The sequence below is a fragment of the Centruroides vittatus genome, unplaced genomic scaffold, assembly GCF_030686945.1.
Source record: "Centruroides vittatus isolate TY-2023 unplaced genomic scaffold, ASM3068694v2 contig_854, whole genome shotgun sequence".
Taxonomy (NCBI): Eukaryota; Metazoa; Arthropoda; class Arachnida; order Scorpiones; family Buthidae; genus Centruroides; species Centruroides vittatus.
Genome location: NW_027122558.1, coordinates 3295677 through 3315314, shown reverse-complemented (window position 1 = coordinate 3315314; position 19638 = coordinate 3295677). Strand labels below are relative to the sequence as shown.

The following is a 19638-nucleotide window of genomic DNA, read 5'->3' as shown; positions in this document are numbered from 1 at the left end:
TTGCGTAGACTCGGACGATAAAAGGCAGTGGCCAGATAAGTAGACCCGAGCAGGCCGTTTAATGCCGAAAATAAAAACCTTATTTAGCGAAATCGATTAAATGCGCCGGTCGACGATAAAGGGAAATTTATCCCGGAGATATCTTTTAGAAATTAATCAAGGCTCGATACGATTTAATTCATTAATTCTTAAGCAATTCGACGATTTAAGTAGGCCGAGACAATATTTTATAGGCGCCGGGCGCTAGCCGGTGACATTTTAATCTCCTTTAAATTAAACAGAGAGTCCGGAGTGTCGTTGGGCGCGCGGCTCGGTGGATTCGGGTTCGAATGCGGTCGGAAGCGATAAGTTACCGAGTATGCGGAGGAAGGGATTTGTCGTATTTGGGAAAGTAGCGGCGCGGCGGCATTTATCCGCTGGGTGATCGATAATAAATATTAAGGTTGGCCGGGACAAATTATAATCGATGTATCATTTTCTTCTACGTAGACCCACCCTGAAACCGACTTTTTCAAACAATAAATCATTTTTTGATTTATTTTTTGAATATACAATTTTTTCCATTTATTAAAAATAGATTTCCCTAGGTAAGAGATGCATTATCTCTATTAGCAGACGGCCTTATTATACGGCCGAGGTGCGTACAGTACGCGTGTACACGTGTTTGTTTGTTTGTATGAATAATGATTGTTTGAGAAAGAAAGTTTGGACTGGATCGAAGGATGCGGACGTGCATTTATCAGTGTTTATAAATAGGAAAAGATCTCTTTCTGCGGGTTAAATTAGAAACTCTTTTCTCAGTAGTTAAGTCGCGCTCCCAATGAGAAAACATTTTAATGAGAACATATTTCTGCCACTCCGGCTATAAATTCACGATATTGTAATCCCCGCTGTATTCCCAAGGAACTAAATCTAGAAAAGTTTCGGTCTTACAATTTTCAGCGCCGTATTAGTGACGAGATTAGAAGAGGTGGACGAAAACAACGCGGTGTAAATTAAAGACAATATCGTCCGCGTGGCGGAACATCGCGCCGCCGCCCCCATAAATAACCTTTAAGAAGGTTGTTAAATAGTCGATGGGCCCACCGCAGCTCGTAGCAAATCGTCGATGGGTTAATCTCCCCGAGCGGAAGGCCGGTCCGCGCGCCTATATAAATATAGGTAGGGAGACGGTGTAAATTCATAAAGTCCGTTAATGACGCTCACGGATGGCCGGATAAGCGAGAGGCGGTTCGACGGAGCGCGAGAATCGCCTTCTCGATTCCGTTGTTGAACGTCGGTCTATCGTAAAATACATTAGATATCCGACGACGGATATCCGCGGTCGAACGTAAAGCGCGATATCAACCGGTATGCCTCCGCCGACAGACTTTATGCCCGGATGCCGGCACCGAAAAGGTAACCGTCTGCCGGTCACCGGGTACTTATTACGGGCCGTAAATATAAATTGTCTTTTAAAGTCTGGCTACTGTTTTCTGGCGCGCCGTCCAATGGCCTCTCCTCCAAGCTAAGTGTACAAGAATGGATCTCTTTAAGTCTGAAACTACTCCATCAGACGGAGGAGACTTATGGGAGGAAATTAAGTGTCGTTTAGAAGTTGGCCGGCCGCGCTCTTTTTCGTATTTTAGTGGGTGCCAAAAGTCTGCCCGGGCATACCTTGTCGGATTGCGAAGATATAAATGGGCGGCCATCCCTACTGCCATTTTTGAAGTTAATGCCCGTTTCTTTAAGATTCTTTCGAGGTGGCGGTCGTTTCTTAGACATTTCCCGACCTACACCCGTTCCGGTGGTAACGTCAATTTTCTTAATGGGCGTTTTGCCCAAGTGGGAAATGAAGTCTCGAATTTTTATCTACGCTTCTAAAGGTACTTAAGGCTCCGATCAAAGATCGACTAAAAATAACTCGCAGATAATAATAAATGAGGATATTTCCTGTATGCAAATGGCCTTTTTATTTATTTTTCTGGGCCGGCAAGAGACGAGTCGGAGGACCCAAACTCTTTCGAAAAAGTCCAAACCTCGTTCGATCTACTCGACGGAATTATTCTTAGTGGCACAGACCGTTAGCGACGTGCGGTCTTCGCATATTGATCCGGGTCGTTGGAATGTCAGAACTCAAGGGAGAGGGTGGGACTGCCTCTTGACAAATTGTATCTCATAAACTACCTGATGGGATTGCATAGTTCGCTTTCACAACTGCGTCGCTGTCCTTACGATGATTTTCGCTTAGTTTAGCTTCGGGCCGTTGCAAGCTTTTATGAACGTTAGGTAAGATAGTGGCGAATGCAGTAAAGGGATTGCTCGACGGCCGACCGAGAGTAATGGATGGTCTTTCGTCATTGGATTGCACGACTAGTCGCTAGCGAGTGTATCTATTCGGTTCGGTCGTGTGCTCTTTATGTATAACTCGTCTTTACGACCGAATCTGGAAGAATTGATCGTTGCGGATTTCCAAAAGCGCGCACCAAATAATGCGCGATTTCCACCAGATTCTGCCCACTTTTATCGACTCGTGTATCGAATTCGATTGATATTAATTCCATTTCGATAAAGTTTAGAAACGCTCTTAAAACTTTATCAAAATCAATAAAGCAATAAACAGTTGGCCCCGAGGTAATATATGATACTAATAAACTTTCCTAGATAAATATATATGTATGTATAGTGCAGTTTTATTAAAGAATTATAGTCGGAATACGCCGAGAGAGCAATAACCTCCACCAACTACCGATTTAAATTTCTGCGCCCACCCAACATTTTTATACGTATAAACGCCTCCTCTCCCGCCGAAAAGCAGTACATAAATTTATAACTTTATTCGAAAGAGATTCGGAAACATTTCCCTATACACTACAAGTCTAGACCGAGGCCCGAAACAAGCGGAGTAATCGCATTTAATTATTTGCGGCCGCCTGTTCTTAACACCAGTGGCAAAGCCCTCCCTAATCCACCTTTGGGTTTTAATCGTCGCATTACGAGAAACGAGAAACGAAGGAATAACTCAAAGTTCTCGGAAACAAGAATTTTTCCACTCAGAAATTTCGACGGTCTTCGACTCCGAGTTTGGCAAGAAATCCGGATAAAATACGACGGACGATAAATGAAATGTGAGAAATGTTCATTAATCATAGAAAAGATCCGATTTCCATTCACACGTTTCGCCCTTCCTCCCGTCGCTTTCTTTCTAAACTGTTAATCGTTCGGCCAGTTTGAGAGATCCGTCCGCAGGACTCTCTCGAGATGTTAATACGAGAAAAATCGATGCGATAAAACGTGCCAAAAAGTCAGAAGATCCATCCGGAGACAAGAAAGCCTTAAAATCTTTTATTTTTATTCCCTTTTTTTTTACTTAAGTCGGTCGTTGTACAAACCCAATCGTACATATCCATCGTCGCCGCATTAATATTAAAAGAGAAGAAAAAAACTTTTATTAAAGTACTTTACTTTGTGTTTATTTGTTTAAATGATATTAAACCAAACTGGCATTTTCATAAAGCTGTTTTGAATAGCTGTCAACATTTATAAATAACATTAGCTGCGGAAAAGTCTCGCCCATCTTTTCCACTTTACAATAATTAAAACAACTCGTTTTTTTCAACAGATAATAAATCTCGAAGTAAGTCATAAATTACACTTGTTTCCGGATTTTAATCCCCCTTAAATTTCTTTTTATTTCCAATTTTTTTTGTTTTTAAATCGCGGCTGCGAAGTAGCCCGTCACTTGTTTCCGTGTTTTCACGAGTTGCTTTCCGGCAATACGCGATCATCCCGAGCCAAAAATATTCCAGATTATGTAATGAAATTTATCTAGTAAAGGCCGAGTAAAAATAGTTGCACCGAAACGATATTTTTCGAATTTTTAAACATAAGAATATTGCCGTAATTAGTCGCAATTCAAAGTATTAAGTGTTCCTTAGCAAATTAGAGTGGCTCGCAAACTACTTTCTACACCCATTAAATATTTATTAAGTAAATATTATCCCATACAAACGGGTTCGTATTCAATAATTAATATATTGCATACATCTTTGTATATGATTGTAAAACCGTAAACGATTTTAAAGGGCATTCTCGTTTTCGTTGGTTATTTATATTTTTGTTTTTTCGACCGTCGACGTAATTGTTAAATCGCAGCGGCGATTGTCTTAAAAACGTTGCCTTATTACGGAAAAAGCCGTGTGTGGCGAGAGAGGGAATTACGACTACGGCGGCAATTACGAACCGACTTACAGAGAAGCCGTAAACACTGGAAATTAGCGTGAAAATTTCTTTGTTGATATTAACAATTATCAAGTAGGTCGAGAGAGTCTCAACAAACTCGAGCGAACAGGTAACGAATGAAAAGACTTGGCTCGAGCACCGAGTTGTGATCCGAATGGAATGTCTGGCGAGGGTGACTCGCCTCAATACGTTCGAGAAAGGAAAAGGAAAAAAACTAACATGACCCACATATAGCAACGAGATCTTTTTTTAGTCGATTGGTTTTTTTCTTTTACAGCTTCACGTGGAGAGAAACTAAAAGATGACGGAGCATTTGTCACAACAGAAAAATATAACGGTATATATAGCACGAAACGACAAAATCATAACATTTTTTGCCTCTACCCTCGACACCCGGGAGGACGATAAAGTGGTCCGCGAGGAAGCTAGATTTCGGAATAAACAATTTGGTCCCAATTGCCAATTAGAATTGCTTCATTCTAAGATTCCTTCTCGAGCGGAGGACTATTCTCAGACGCAGTCTCTACTATTCTTAGAAACACAGCTTACTACTAAGAAGGGGTGTCTCCAGAAGAAAATAGCCTTTAAATGTCAGCACACATCATTTCTGGCTTCCGTCAAACAGAATTTTTTTTCTCCTTCTTTAAAGAATTTCAGTTCGTCCCTTGCCGGATTGTCTGCATTTATATTTAAAAATTTAACTTTGGTAATTAAGTTAAACAAGATTGTTTGCCAAATAATATAAAAATGTCATACGCTACTCTATAAAAAGAAAGCGAATTGTTAAAATACCAGCATTGTGACATCAAGTATTTTTAATTATAAAGTTGGCTGCACGATTTATTCCTATCTATTTGCGTTATATTTATATTCGCGTACGTCATTCGTTACGTTTACGACGGCTGCAATTGTTGCTTTGGTCGAAACCCAACTAAAATTCGATTTCCAGCGCGAAGAAAATAATAGTAATAATAAAAATTTACAGTTTCCACGTTATCTTTCGAACCGGAACAGCTCGAGAGACACGGCGGGACAAGACGACGGTAACGACATTAATAATGGCAGATTGGTGGGTGTCGGGTACCACAAGCTTATTCCTACTTCTCCCGCTAATGACGATCATCGACGGTCTTTACGGCAATCGAAAAATCTGCGAGACACGTCGGAAAAATCGCTACATTTACTATACTAACTACACGGCACTTCATTCGTCTGTAAAAAGTTTCCTTCCGCGGAATGCGTACACAAACACAAATACAGGAAATTTCCTGTATTTATTAAACCTGCCACACGATCTATTAAGAACTGACTCTTTCCATAGAAACGCGGCAATTTTGCAAATAAATAAAGAATTAATTTGAAGCTTTAAAAAGATATTTTTCTAATTTGCATTAATATATATACTTGTAAAAATTGACACTAAATATTCCAATGAAACGATATTGATCAAAGTTAGAGTAGCAATCGATATGTTCTTTTAAGGCCGGGAAGGCCGCTGCCAACGGTTATGAGCAACAGAAAGCAAAACAATAAAGTACACAGAGTCAGCAACTCATAAGCCAGCTGACGCTGATCAGTTTCACGAATTCTCTCCATACCACGTGACCCGAATGACGTGGACCCGGAGGAGAAAGAAATAGAGAGAAGACATATATATATATATATACACACACACACACGGCTTACTAATTTCCTAGACTGGCATCAGTTACCGTATTTCATTTGTTCGGATAGCTGAATGAGATCTTTCCGGTATCCTTTCAACTCGGACACTGTCGATAAGGATGTGTGGAAAATTAAATCGCCTTACTGACTGTCATGTAGGAAGCCGAGCAAGGCATTATTGAACGACCCTGGAATCTCCTGCCCCTGCAATGGTGGCTTTTCAGCACGATAACAAAGCAATGCAGTGGAGATGGGTCAACTAAGATGGATAGCCAAGCTAATAGAGAACGGAAGCGGGGAAAGGGGGAGATAGTGCAGGTATCTGCACCGGCGCCTTCTATGGCAACCGATAGTAAGTCAGCATCCATCAATAGCCATTTGTATCGGTTCCATTGAAAATCTCGGTAGCGATTAAATATCAACAATTCAATTACTACATCACTCTTCCATACAAAAAAGAGGGAAGAGGAAAATATAAAAAAAAAGATGAATGCCGCAAATAGCCCGGTGAATAAGGCCGGCGTGAAAAGAACTTTGCTCGTCTTGATTGCAGGATGTAAATTTGTCGTGTACTAGTTCAATGGATAGTCTCCCATTCTCCTAGCCCGACAATGGATAGCGGTCGGGTAATTAGGGATGAGGAAGGCTGGGGATTAATCAACTCGCACCGTTCATTCATTACGTCTCCCCAACTTCTTACGAAACTTTGGTATCACGTGAGATTGACGTCACGCTAACTCGTTATGACGTCGCGCAATGCGGAGGGGATGAAGTTACCATCGTTAGCGGAGAATATAGGCGAAAGGAGGGTTACGACGAATTAATGAAAGAACCGCGATTGCCTCTATTGCCTAATCGAGATCAAGGCTGTGCGGGTAATCCAATTCTGTAACCCAAAACTTTGCGTTGACGGGGGACGTCGGTATATTATTTTATGCCTGGGAATATCGAGAAAATACGAAGATTTAAATGGAACAGACCAAGGTGGGATGTGGCTAACAAACGGAAAAATGGCCGATTTTAATTAAAACGTATATATATAGGAGATTTATAACAAGGCGTATTTTGATTTATATTGCACGGACCATTTAAGGAGGAGATAACGACGACAATGTGCATTAACGAAGGAGCAATTGAAACGTATTTATTAATAGTAAAGCGATAGAAGAGAAGAAATAGTTTTTATCAGTAGCAGGAAGGAATATCATTCGATTCGGAACCATCCAATTAATAAGGCAGAAGGGTGGAGTGCAAGGTAGATTCGACGAAGGGGATAGAGATGGCTTTCTGCTTACAGGCTGCAGTTCGACTGAAGTGTGCATAGTGTAGTCTTCCGTGCTACATATCAGGGATCGATTTAAAGAAGAAAAGAATTTTTGTTTTTATATATATAATTTTTTCCTTTAGATTCGTCTTTCGCTAGATCATTTGTCGTAGAAACAGATGGAAGTTTGTGGAAGTCTGAAGATCGATTTTACTTTTATTTCTTTCGGCTTTTTTCTAACGTTATGCAAACATTAAGTTCGTTTCATAATGCTTCCAAACCGATTCTATAAATGGAATCGATACGTGTGAGGAAGAAAAGAATGCCATTTAATAAGATTTTTGAGAGTCCGATCTGATAACTACAAATCTCTCTGTTATCAATTAAATTGTTTTTCCCAAAGTATATTTAAAATACCATTCTCCTTAATTAACAAAATTAGAAAATGTCGAACATTCCAGTTAACAACCGTTCTCGAAGAGCAGCGAACATCCGACTTTAATAACGTTAAGTATTCTTTGGAACTAATCCCGAGTTAAAAGAAAAATTAATTAATAAAATAATTTTCAAATAAAAAAGCACGATAAACTCTAATTAATAAACTGTTTATAGGGAAGACGGAATTAAAAAATTACTTTTCTTTTATTAATTGTTTGGTTTGGTCGGCGGAATTACGAGCAAAGATAATAAGAGGATTTCGTCTTATAAAACGAAAGATATTCGATTGTATAATGAAGATTTAATTCCGATCGGATCTTGCAAACTGGCTTTAACTCTCGGTAGGTTTTCCTTTGGCTCGGTTTGTATGTATCGCTGGAGAATTCCTTGCTTTATCTCTTCAACTTCCTGACAGAGAATTCACACATTTATCTCCCGTCGCAACTAAGTGATAGTGCGAGGGTGTAGTCTGCAGAAAGATCCTGGATGCGATAGTATTGATCACGCGCAGTCTATTTCGGTACCCATCATTAATGCCATAAACTGCAGACATGGCGGGAGACGTACTTTTTCACGCTTCATTAGCGGACAGCGCCACACGGCGGCCAAAATGTCGTTACTATTTCCCCAATCTTCCCTCGGCCCGATTTGTCCCCTTTTTCTCCGACCGGTCCACACGCGGTTACTTCCTTATTACACATAACCAATTGATGTGATTGAATCTTTACTTATTTGGGACGACTCTTCTGGCTTCCTTGCACTCCATACCCATATTCTGACGACTCAGCAAATATGCTCATCTGTCGCTGATTGCCTTGTCAGCAGTTGTTTAGACTTTTCCACGTTCGCTCTCTGTCTCTTTCCTCCTTTATAAATGGACTCCCAGTATCTTTTCTAAAACTTTCTCCTTTTTGGTCGTAAGCAATCTTGTTTAACAGTGCCTTTACTAGATAAGAACACCCAAAAATAAAAGACTAAAGAAGTACTTTTATATTTTCAAACTATAATTCGCCAGATAACAACGCCCAAATCCTATTACATACGTATATATATATTTATATATATATATGTGTGTGTGTGTGTGCGCGCAGGTATTTATGTATATATGTGTCGTGTGTGCGTGCGTGCGTATATACAGGGGATTAAGCTCGGACGTAACTGCACTTTTTATCCAAAAATATAATTTTACAGTTAAGCTATTTTATTGTTAAGAATAAACTTACGAGTTTACAGATCACCATAAAGTTTCATATTCCAAAAAGATTTTAAAGAAATAACCCGCTTGATAAATATTCTATATAGTTACATTTTTTGAATTCCTTTTTTATAGAATGTCTTTTCTTTGGAGAATATGAAATCGGGAGAATTTATAATGTTAATAAATTTTTAACCTCTTAAATTTTCTCTTAAAATCTTCCTTCTTAAATTTCTTTTAAAAATTCACTTTTTTTTTTCTCTTCCTCCGGTTATCTTTAAGGACATTTACTTCTATCAGAAGATCTAATGCTCTTAATTATCTTATAGAATAAAGCGATCATTCTACATGTCTCTGCGTACAGAGATAATAGAACAATGAAAGAACAAAAAATGAAAACAGGAAAAAAAGCCTGCAAGATAATGGAGTGTCATGATTTGTTTATATGTTTAGGTAGCTTAAACAGAATTGTACTTGTACTTTCCTTTTTTTTATATAAATTCGAGTATATTTTTTACTCGCGTACCCAAAGATTAAATAAAAGTTTTTTGAATTTAATATAATCTAACAGAAAATCTAAAAGACGATGGCCATAAAATAAAAAACAAATAGGAAAATACGATGGAGGATTTTGAAGGTAGAAATATATATATATATATGCTGATAGTAATAATGTCGGACTTTCTTTCGCATTCTAATTTTTTAAAATTATTGTTGCAATACACCGGATTTATAACAAAATCTATAAGTCATTGTATAATTGTAGGACGAGTTATAGAGTACAGGGTTTTCCCGACGACTCCGATAGAAAAAATAATTTAAAACGTATAAAAAGTTATTCGCATTTCCATTAACAATAAAAATAGACGGCTTGTATTGTAAGAAATGTTTTAATAAGTCAAATTATCGTCGTCTACAATCGGGGACGGATCTACGTAGGGACTAATAGGGCTTAAGTCCTGGGCCCCAGAGTGTCAAGGGTCGACAAAAATTGAATTATCGTCGTAAATTTTTAATACATTTTCATTAACAATGAACACTTATCGTGCAGTAAAAAATAGTTAACTGTTTAACTGCGTTGTTTGCACAGTTGTCGTCACGACGGGGGAAACAATAACGGAATTCATCCGGTACACATTTTTTAAATACGACCCAATCACTGCAACATTAAATTGTCGAGCGTCAACAATCCCCATCAAATACTCGAACTTGAAGAAATAGGAAAAAAAGAATTAAAATACCCTATTAATAACGCATCGATGTTATTATTATACAATCAAAACAGAAATTTAAATTTTACGCTCCGGTAATTTTTAATCAGTAGCAGCAAAGCCAAGGAAAAAGAATATTTTAAGGTATATTGAATAACAAATTTCAATAAAATATTACGACGACTTTTTCGACGGGAACATCTTCCGGTTATTTATACGTATTTTCGGTGGGAGAAAGCGTCGAGTATCGTACAAAGTTATAAAATATTCCGGGGGCGAAGGGGTGGAGAAGAGTGACGAAGGTGGCGACAAAAAACAGAAAAGGCAAACGACGTAACCAAAGACGCATTAAGGTTCGAGGGGTGCCGCGAGGAAACGACTTTTACACACCTCCTTCCCACCCGGGCCGGGTGCCACGTGGGAGGCCCGACCCCTAGTCTTTTCCGTTTCTCACCGGATATTTTTTCACGCCATTTAAATACGAAACCGGGCCTTTAAAAAACCCGCCGCCCCGCTTTTTTCCACGGCAATTTTTCTCCCCAAACCTAAGGGACCGGACGAAAAAAGGTGGATTTTTACCGTATACCAACCCGTTTAATTAAAGAAACCGATCGGTAAGCGAGGATTCCGACGGAAGGTCTGGGGTGGGGGAGGAGAGTGGAGGACGACAAATGAATATTAACAAATATAAATGAAGACGGAAGGTTGGGCAAACCGACGGCGGCGAAAATATGATTAACGAGCTTTATTACTATCGGTTGGGCAACTCGTCTATTAGAAAATTGGTATAATTTGTAATTAATAGATGAAATATGATCGAGTCGAGACGATAACCAATCGGACGGTTGGGCATTTTACTCGGACGTAAATCTAAAGCAATTATTACCGATTAACCGAGTAAATTGTTACGACTCGACCGGCGTAAAATTACCACCCGCGCGGCCCGGGACGATCCGCGGTGCCAAAGGTGGCGGGGAGCGGAATTTACCTCGACGGGCTAAAAGTATCCGAGACTTTCGTAATTAGTCGCGGCGGCGGAGAAGACGAGAGATAATCCTCCTTTATCCGGACGGGGAGGAGCGTCGGATTACTTCCATCGACCGCAGTCCACCCCGTCCGGTCAAACGGCCCGACGTTCCGTTCCCTATTCGCGATTTTCCCAATTAAATCGGTGGCCGGGTTATCCTTCCGCACCCGGTGTAATTTTGGAGTCTGGTGTAGATCTGCAGATAAATACGCTAGGCGAAGATTAACTAAATTTAGTAAGACCGAATTCATAAATAGGAATCTTAGCCGGTTACTAAATTTATCTTTCGACCGAGATGCTTCCAGGCATTTAAATATAATGAAATGAAAATTTCGCTTTAATCTAAACTTGGCAACCGCTGCGGACGGATCGCGCGCTCTCCGGCGCGGCCGACGCGTCGCCCGGCGGAGAAAGGAACGGGAAAGATTCCTTTCCGGTTGGGAAAAGTACGGGGAATATTTCCATCTCTGCCGCCGCCACCGCCGACGAAGGTATACGGTTTAGCCCGAGGGATTTACCAATCGCGTGATTCAAACCGTGTTACGTAGCATTTAGAACTGTGTAAAACAACACGCGAGCCGTGTTCAAACTTTCCTTTCTAGACGACGTAATTGGTTTCCGACCGAGTTAATACGGAAGCCGGTGTACCACGCTCCACTAGCATTACGTCGGCGTCCAAGACACCCCTCCTCCGGGTGGTCCGGCGGACGGGCCCGGTCGAAGAGTTTTGTGACGTAACCGGACGACGTCGCTAATTAAGTCCGCTGCTTGACGTGATTTAACTCCCTCCGGTCGACGGGTCGACCTCGTCGCCTGCGGGCGAGAAAAAATATCGCCCGGATAAGAGATAAGGTGGCCGCGCGACGGTGTGCGCCCGAGCGGCGGGCTCTCCGCAGATATCGGAAACGACGCCTCCATTACAATTGATTGGAAGAAGCACCGCCTCGGTAAACGGGCGCGTTGATGGGATAACGCATTATCGGAGCGGGCAAGACACAATGTCGGCCCTCTTATCTCCGCCCGCTAAATGTCCCTCGATATATCAGAGCGCGATTAGAGCCCGGGCCCACAATGGCCGCTCGTCTTGTAAACTTCCATTTTCATTGTGACTTAATGAAGATGCGCCCGCCCGCTTTCCGACGGTGTAATTTCGATTCTGCCTCCGCTTCCGACGATCGAAGTGCGGGAAAGCTTTCGATTTTACCGTCCGTCTCTCCCCTCGGCCTAATTATACGCACCGACCTCACTCGTATATATACATATAAAACTGCAATCTCGGATCACTCGGCTGGGCGCTCTCCGACAAAAGGGCGGTGGAAAAAAAAGGCCAAATAAAAATTTCGCTTTGGCAAATCTGATTAGAAAGTAAAAATTCTTGTAAGCTATCGATCAGAGTATTAATTACGGTAATTAATTACTCGGAGTTATAAAAAAGGCGCTCCGTTAAATTACGTCGGGATGTAGAATACTAGTACAAGGGATTACTGCCCGGCATTTAACGACGAGGATTTCATTTAACTATACCGAGGAGGGATGAATCTGGAAAGGAAAGAGATGCAGCTACTTCCCTTTTCCCGGCATTTGGTTATTAGGCATTTCCACCCCACCCAGAGAAAAAAGAAAGACATTTTCCTTAAGAAAATCTTCCTGGGAATTATTGCCGGACAGAGAATTCCTCGGAAAGTTGTCGGACGATTCTTTAACGTTATAAAGATTAAGGGCCACCGAGTCGATTAAGACGGAAGAAGAATAAAAACCGGTCGATTTTAAGTTGATATTGCCGCTTAACTCGGATAAATATCCAAGTGGCGGGCGTTTAAAAAGGAGAATCTCGCGTAAATCGAGAAGAGCTGGGATATTATTTGCATTCCAAACACGCATTTGGTCCGATGATATAAAAACGCCCGGCTTCGGCTTTTCCTAAATACGCGGGCGGGTGGAAAAGGCCGGCGAAATATCGATTCGACCCATTTTTACCTATCGTCTATCGAGGCGCCTAATCGAAAATCTTTCTAATTATAACCGATAAATTAGATTAAAATCTGGAAGGAAGCGTTGTAAACGCGAAAGAATCCTCTTTGACGTAGCCAGTACCAGTCGAAAAGTTTTCGAAATTGAAAAGACCAGACGGGCAGAAAGTGACATTAAAGGACGAAAACGCCAACAAAGAATACAAAGACTTTTATGATAATAAGAACACAACGATAGGAATAAAATCCGGAAGAATTCCCAGTAATGACTTTGCTACGTACAGAATTTTCATACGACGCATCGATTAATTTTTCAAAGTTTTACAGTAGAAAGAATTAACATACGCTTTTATGTATTCGGTAGAAAATGGAAAATTTTATGTAAATTTTTACTTTTAAGTGTATTTAATTACTTTTATAAAACTAATAACAAACACGCGGGCTTTCAATTCTTACGGCGTTAAAACCGCGCATCGGGCGCAACAAAAAGACGAAGAAAATATTGTTTATTGCCGGGAAAATATAAGTTTTCTTTTAAAAAGTGCAGGCGAATAAGTTCCAATTTACCGTCTCGATACCAGAATAAAAACCGGGCAAAAAACGAAAATCCTGTTTTTCGGAAAGTAGTTGAAATATGATCGCGCTGAGGAAAGTCGGGAAAGAAACAGAAGAAGACGGCCGTTGCCATAGCAAAGAGAAGCAACAGAAGACCAACTTCCAACAATTAAAAAGCACTCGTCTCCGACTAGCTTTTTAAAAATAATTCTCCTTTTTTTTGCCTTAAAAACAGACTATAAATGAAGAGTCCGCTTTTGTCAACGGAGAAGAAAATCGGTAGCGGATAAGAGAATAAAAATGCAACACTACGCAACACTATTCTTACTAAATGGATAGTCGACCACAATGAAGATCAACAGAACGAAAAGAGAGGGGGGGAAATAAATAAATAAAGAATGAAAATCAACGGAAGAAGGGATATTCGGCGGAACGTTCAAAAGCCGAGACGGTCTTTACTTTTTCAGCCTGCAATTTATTATTTAGTCAAATAAAAACATTCTGAAATATTTAACGACAAATAAAAATTAATAACAGTTTAAATGCGAAGAAATAAAAAAATTAATATAATAATAATACGGTTTAAGTATATAAATAAATAAAAGCAGAAAGACGACGTTACAAAACTGCCGATTTTGTTAGGTAAAACGGCGTTGTAATTTTCCACGTTGTATGTACAGTACTTTGAGAATTTTTCTGGGATCATTTTCGAAAAAAGCATTCGATCACGGCGGGGAGAAGGAAAAGACCGAGACCGACTCGATATTATTCCCTTACGGCCAGGGCCGAAACAAATATTTGTCTATTTTCACAATATTGACGGACCACCGGCCAGGAAATACATCGCGGGTTTATCCGAGTTAGTTCAGTCGGGCGCGAACTTTGATAAACCGAGACTCGTCCATAAAATTTACTTAAACAAAACTCCTATTTCTCCTTCGCCGGTCCAGAGGTAAAGGGAATTTCCACTTTTTGTCGGGGGAAACTTCCAGTGGAGTGGCGCGGTGGCCCACCAATTGTCGGCACAATTAACGTCGAAGAGAAACATTACGGAAAAGTTGACGCATTCTCAAATAACCAGCGAAGAGAAACAGCTTTACAGACCTATTCTTGTTTCTCCGACGAGATCAAAAACTCTACCGTCGAGTATATTTTGCGGAAGAAGGCAGCCCATTGTTTCTCCGCACCGCTGCACTATTGTATACAAAGTCTCTAGCTTTTCTTACGCAACCGTCTCCGACGGGCTCCTACACTCCATCTCGGAATATATATGTATTTTTTTTCGGCCAGTACTCGAGTCTCTTTTGTTATATTTCCACCACTTTAACACACGAAATTAAATAGGATCAAATTATAAAAAAAAAGCAAACCGAAGTCACCTACAGTTTAAGCTAGGCAGGTATTTAAATAAAATGTTATTCCTTGTAACTATAAAAAGTCACGTGGCTTTTTATACTTTTATTCAGTCTAAGGAAAGAATTCGAATAGACGTTGGCGATCAAATAGTTTTACAATAGGCTATTAAAGGGGTAAAAATGTTTTGTATGTTTACGTAAAGAACGTAGAACGTGGCAAAGAAGAGGAAGTAACGTACCAAATGAAAATTCCTTTCTTTAGTTAAATATGAAATAAAATGTATGGCGGCAAAATGACATTTTCACCCGGGGATGCGCCGCGCGTAAAAGGAAGGCAAAGGCAGCCGACGATAAGTTAATGCGGTAAATAGACGAGAGGCATTCATTACGGTAAACAACACAAAAAAATAAAAAAAGCGCGTAACAATGCGTTGCCTTTCCAGATAATGGCCGCTATCTCGGTCCGGTGGAAAGGTGTCTTCCGGCATTCGGCCGGAGGATTTCCATCGGTCCGACGTCCTCTCGCCCTCGTTGAAACTAGTGTACAGCACTTTCTTCTTAGATAAAGCCGATAGAATCGCCTACCACCGGGAAAAACTCCGAGAAAATTGGCCTAAGACGTCGGAGTAGACCCCGTCCTTATACCGTATTGTTTGTTATATTAATTGCGTAAAGTTTTTAATAAACAAAATTCCCAGAAATTATGACTTTGCCCACGTTCGTTACTTCGGTAATAAATATCATTTTGACGATCTTTAATGAGTGAAAGTTACTTTCCAGAGCGAAATTTTCAATTTTTATAAATGGTAATTAAACACAATACGGAATAGAAAACCCCGACATTCCTGCATCTTTTCTAAATAAAAGCTATTTTTCGAAAATAAAATGGCGAGAGGAAATATTCGACTTTTTCCACACTAATTAGGCAGTTTTAAAGTAAGGAAAGATAATTAACAAATTAAATTATATACGTTATATCCGTCTGGAAGTATTATGGTCGGGACATTTCCAAAACAATTCCAGAAAGGAAAAATGACACGAAGACTTTCACCAAATTCTTTACATAAAATTTAAAGTTCCTTTTAAGTCGAAGAGGGGGGGAAAAACGAATAGGAGTTATTCTTCGCGCCGTTTACGACAGAATTTTCTATAAAGACGTAGAATGCCGGCTACCGTCTACGGTAAATATACAGATAAGGCATTCGAAGAAAATAATTTACGATACAATAAATTACTGCACTTTTTATCTCACCATACATTATCCGTTAACGGTAAACTATAATTAAGTAGGCACACTTATCTACGACATTATTTATAGTGCTCCGACGATAAGTTTTTAGTCTAATTCGAAGAACGACGAACGACCGTTCCTAAATTCGAATATTATTTATTATAGAAGTGGCGTATTATATTATACGTAATAAAATAGAATTCGTATTATTACTACATTTTCGATAAAGTCCCGGTACAGTATACCAGTGTATTGCTTTTATTACACGTATACGAACACACGAAGTAGTCATAGATTCCCCAACAGCATTCTAAATTTGTACACCCGAGTGCATACATATTTATACACGTCTATAGTAACATATAGACCTATATACATATTTATGATTTTCTTAGAATAACGTATTATTGTAGGAAAATCTATATTAGTCCGAATTTAAAAATAACCGAAAGGTAAAGTGGGAAACACTCCCCTCTCTCTCTCTCTCTCTCTCTCTCTCCCTGTTCAGACGAACACAGTTAATTGCGTCGGAAAAGTTTAAAAAGTATTCGGTCGAATTTAATAAATAGTCGAGCGGAGGGCGACAAAAACCCACGAAAGTAATGTTTATAAACGATGAATTTACACGCGACTCGAGAAATTCCCGAAACTTTTCACTGGTCGAGGCAAAAGCCAACGGCCGAATGTCGAAAGAGAGATTGACGTTTTCGCAGATAGGAAAGCGCTCCTTCCGAAATTACCGAAACGGTTTAAAAATTCAACAGACTCTCTTTCATTCCCCCGTTCGAGGTGACATCTACCGCGCACCTGATAACGCGGCAGCGCGACACCACCCGGACGTCTCCGAAAAAACATCCGCGCTTCCGACGGCTAACGTTACACTACACGACTGGAAATCCCTAAATATATCCCGAAAGGGAGGCTTATTTTTTAAAAACGGCGGACGAAAAAAGGAGGAAGCCGGCCGCGAAAGTTAATTCTTTAAAACGACGATACTTTAACACCCCCGCTTTTAAGGTGTTCCGCGTTTAAAAAATAAATAATAAAAGGCTATTTTTGCAACGGCGTCGTTTTCGTCCCCTTCTAATGCCGGTGCGGGTCCGACGGTAAAGTGTATTTTAAAAAGTTATTTAAATGAGGGAAGAGAAAAATGCGATGTCCGCCACCGGAATCGGGCGAGATAACAATGCGGAAGTGCGAGGAAAAGATATACGACTCGAGCAAAGTTTATAATAAATCAGATCGTTGCCGAAACTAAAGAGAGTTGATAAATTGACATTGTGCAGGGACGAGCGGCGAACGAAATTAAAAGACGCAACACGGCAAGATAACCCAGAGACAATTTGCGAGCCCATTCGACGCTACGCGCTTTAATAACGCGTCGTCGCACGCTAAGAGGGGAAAAACCCCCACTTCCGGTTACTTTTAAAGCTAATTTTAGTCCTTCGGATGGTAACTAATTTGTCGTAATTATTACACGTCACCCGTCATAAACGCGGGCCGAGGAAACCGCAGAATCGATCTATTGTATTCGGGTGGGGCGAAAATAGTCTTAAAACTTTCCGACCCGTAACCGTATAAAAAAACAAGACGGAGCGGTGACGTCACCGGCGGACAGGGCAGCGGAGGCGAAGAAGAAACGGCAGGTCGGTACTTACAAGTCGGAAATGTCTTGGAGACACTCTTCGGCAACCTTTTCGGTCATTTCCATCTGTCGTTCGGTCCTTCTTGCGTTTATCTTCGCCGCGACTGAACCATCCAAACCCAGCCGAGCGGAGGTATGACGCCAGTGATGACGTAAGTGCGGGAAACGATCTTTCTTTCTTCTCTTCCCGATCGAGAGAAGTTGCTAAATATATTGGAGGGTCTGGCGACGGAACAGACAAGACGAGCGACGAAAGAAATACCGTGCGAAATGCCAGGATATCCGCATTCGATCCGCTTTACTTCGCAATCGAATGCTGTTGATTGGTGGACGGTCGACGATCGAATTGCCAGATAAGTTTATTGCCGGCGCTTAAACTAAATCTGTTGTATCCAATAACGCGGTCGCCCGATTATTGTCTACGACCGACGGCGAAAAAAAAATCAACAAATAAAGCCACGTAATTAGCCGCTTTTATTGTTTATTAATTTAGTATACCGTCCGATAATTTATTTAATTAAAATTTTGACCGTTTAAAAAATGGCCGCTTGATTAAATCATTATTAATCCTCATTGACTTACTAAGGAATTTAATAACGTCCCTCCTTCGAGACACTGTATTGTTATTTTTATTGCGCGGTGCAGAATTTCTAATGGGGATGGATGGTTTTTATATCCGTGTTTAATTATACCCCAAACTGTTGTTAAAAAGGGGAGAGCGCACGTATCGCATATATTCCGCGTGAGAGAAAACGTGATGTGAAGTACAAACGTGACGGTAGCGTGAAAAACTACCGTATAAGAGCCAACCTCACAATGACTGGAGGACACTATTAAAGCGGCCGTGCCGAATAACTGTTCTAAGTGAAGACATTTGCCATGTTTTGCTGCCTTACATAATGGGACGGAGCCATCGTTGCTACAGAAAAGGACTTCATAAAACGACAAAAAAGTTGATAGGTGACGTCGAAAGAGAGAGAACCTCACTTTCATAAAAGTCTGTACTGTTTTCCTTGGCGCTACTCTACAACCGAAAAAAGTCGTAAAGTTTTTTTTTAACTTTGGTGTAAGTTGATATAAATGACTTCATTGTAGGATTGAAAATAATTCTCTCGGGATGTTCGCGTTGAAAAAAAACTAGTGTGTTACGGAATACAAACGTTACACGTAATACGTCGGGAACGTTTCATTTCACAGATGTAAGGCTCGTTAAGATACTGAAGTTATAAATGCTACCCATTAACTACATTTAAATTGCAAGCGGTGCGTGTTAAAATGGGGGAAGTAAGTACAAATGTCGGGTTATTTTCAGGCCGTAAGCAGAAAGAGATTCCGATTGGTTGACGGAAAACGGGATATATACCAGGTAGTGTTAGGATTCATGTGTGGAATGAAGAATGAGATCGTGCGAAGACTAGTCAATAGCATGTGTGTGGAATAGAAGACGATGGAACTCATAGATCATCTCAGTCGACCGATGGTTTCTATACACGGTTCGGGATTCGATTATGTTTAAGGATGGAAAATCCCACCTTTGGTTTTCTTAGCCTATAAAGCAGGAAATTTATCCGCTATTTTTCCCGCAGAAAAAACTGGGTTTTTACAAGAGTTTTCGGAATTAGTAATTCGACGCCACTCAACAGCATTTTGTCGACAAGTTTGTCGTTCGGGCGCCAATCTTTTTACTTATTTATTTCTTTCTTACGAACGATCGACAAAAATATCTTAAGACAGCGACGCACATTTTTCGTAAAAATGTATCCGGCATAAAGAATTTGCTCCATCCATATAAGAATAAAGCGGATGATACTGTAGTCGAATCCCATCAAGGTGAATGTCACGAAGCAAAGATGTAAAAGTA

General features: G+C 40.3%; 1 protein-coding gene across 2 annotated transcripts in view; it reads right to left on the bottom strand.

Moving 5' to 3' along the window:
* Positions 1-18026, bottom strand: part of LOC136982620 (RNA-binding protein Musashi homolog Rbp6-like) — a 96049-nt gene extending 78023 nt beyond the window's left edge. The window contains exon 1 of one of the 2 annotated variants that reach the window (XM_067279178.1): positions 17791-18026. Coding sequence is in view for 1 of the 2 variants with exons in the window: in XM_067279170.1 (XP_067135271.1) it covers positions 17791-17843 (53 nt within the window). In the remaining variant the exon portion in view is untranslated. The remainder of the gene's footprint in view (positions 1-17790) is intronic. The other variant, XM_067279170.1, reaches the window with a different exon arrangement.
* Between the last annotated feature and the right edge of the window lie 1612 nt (positions 18027-19638).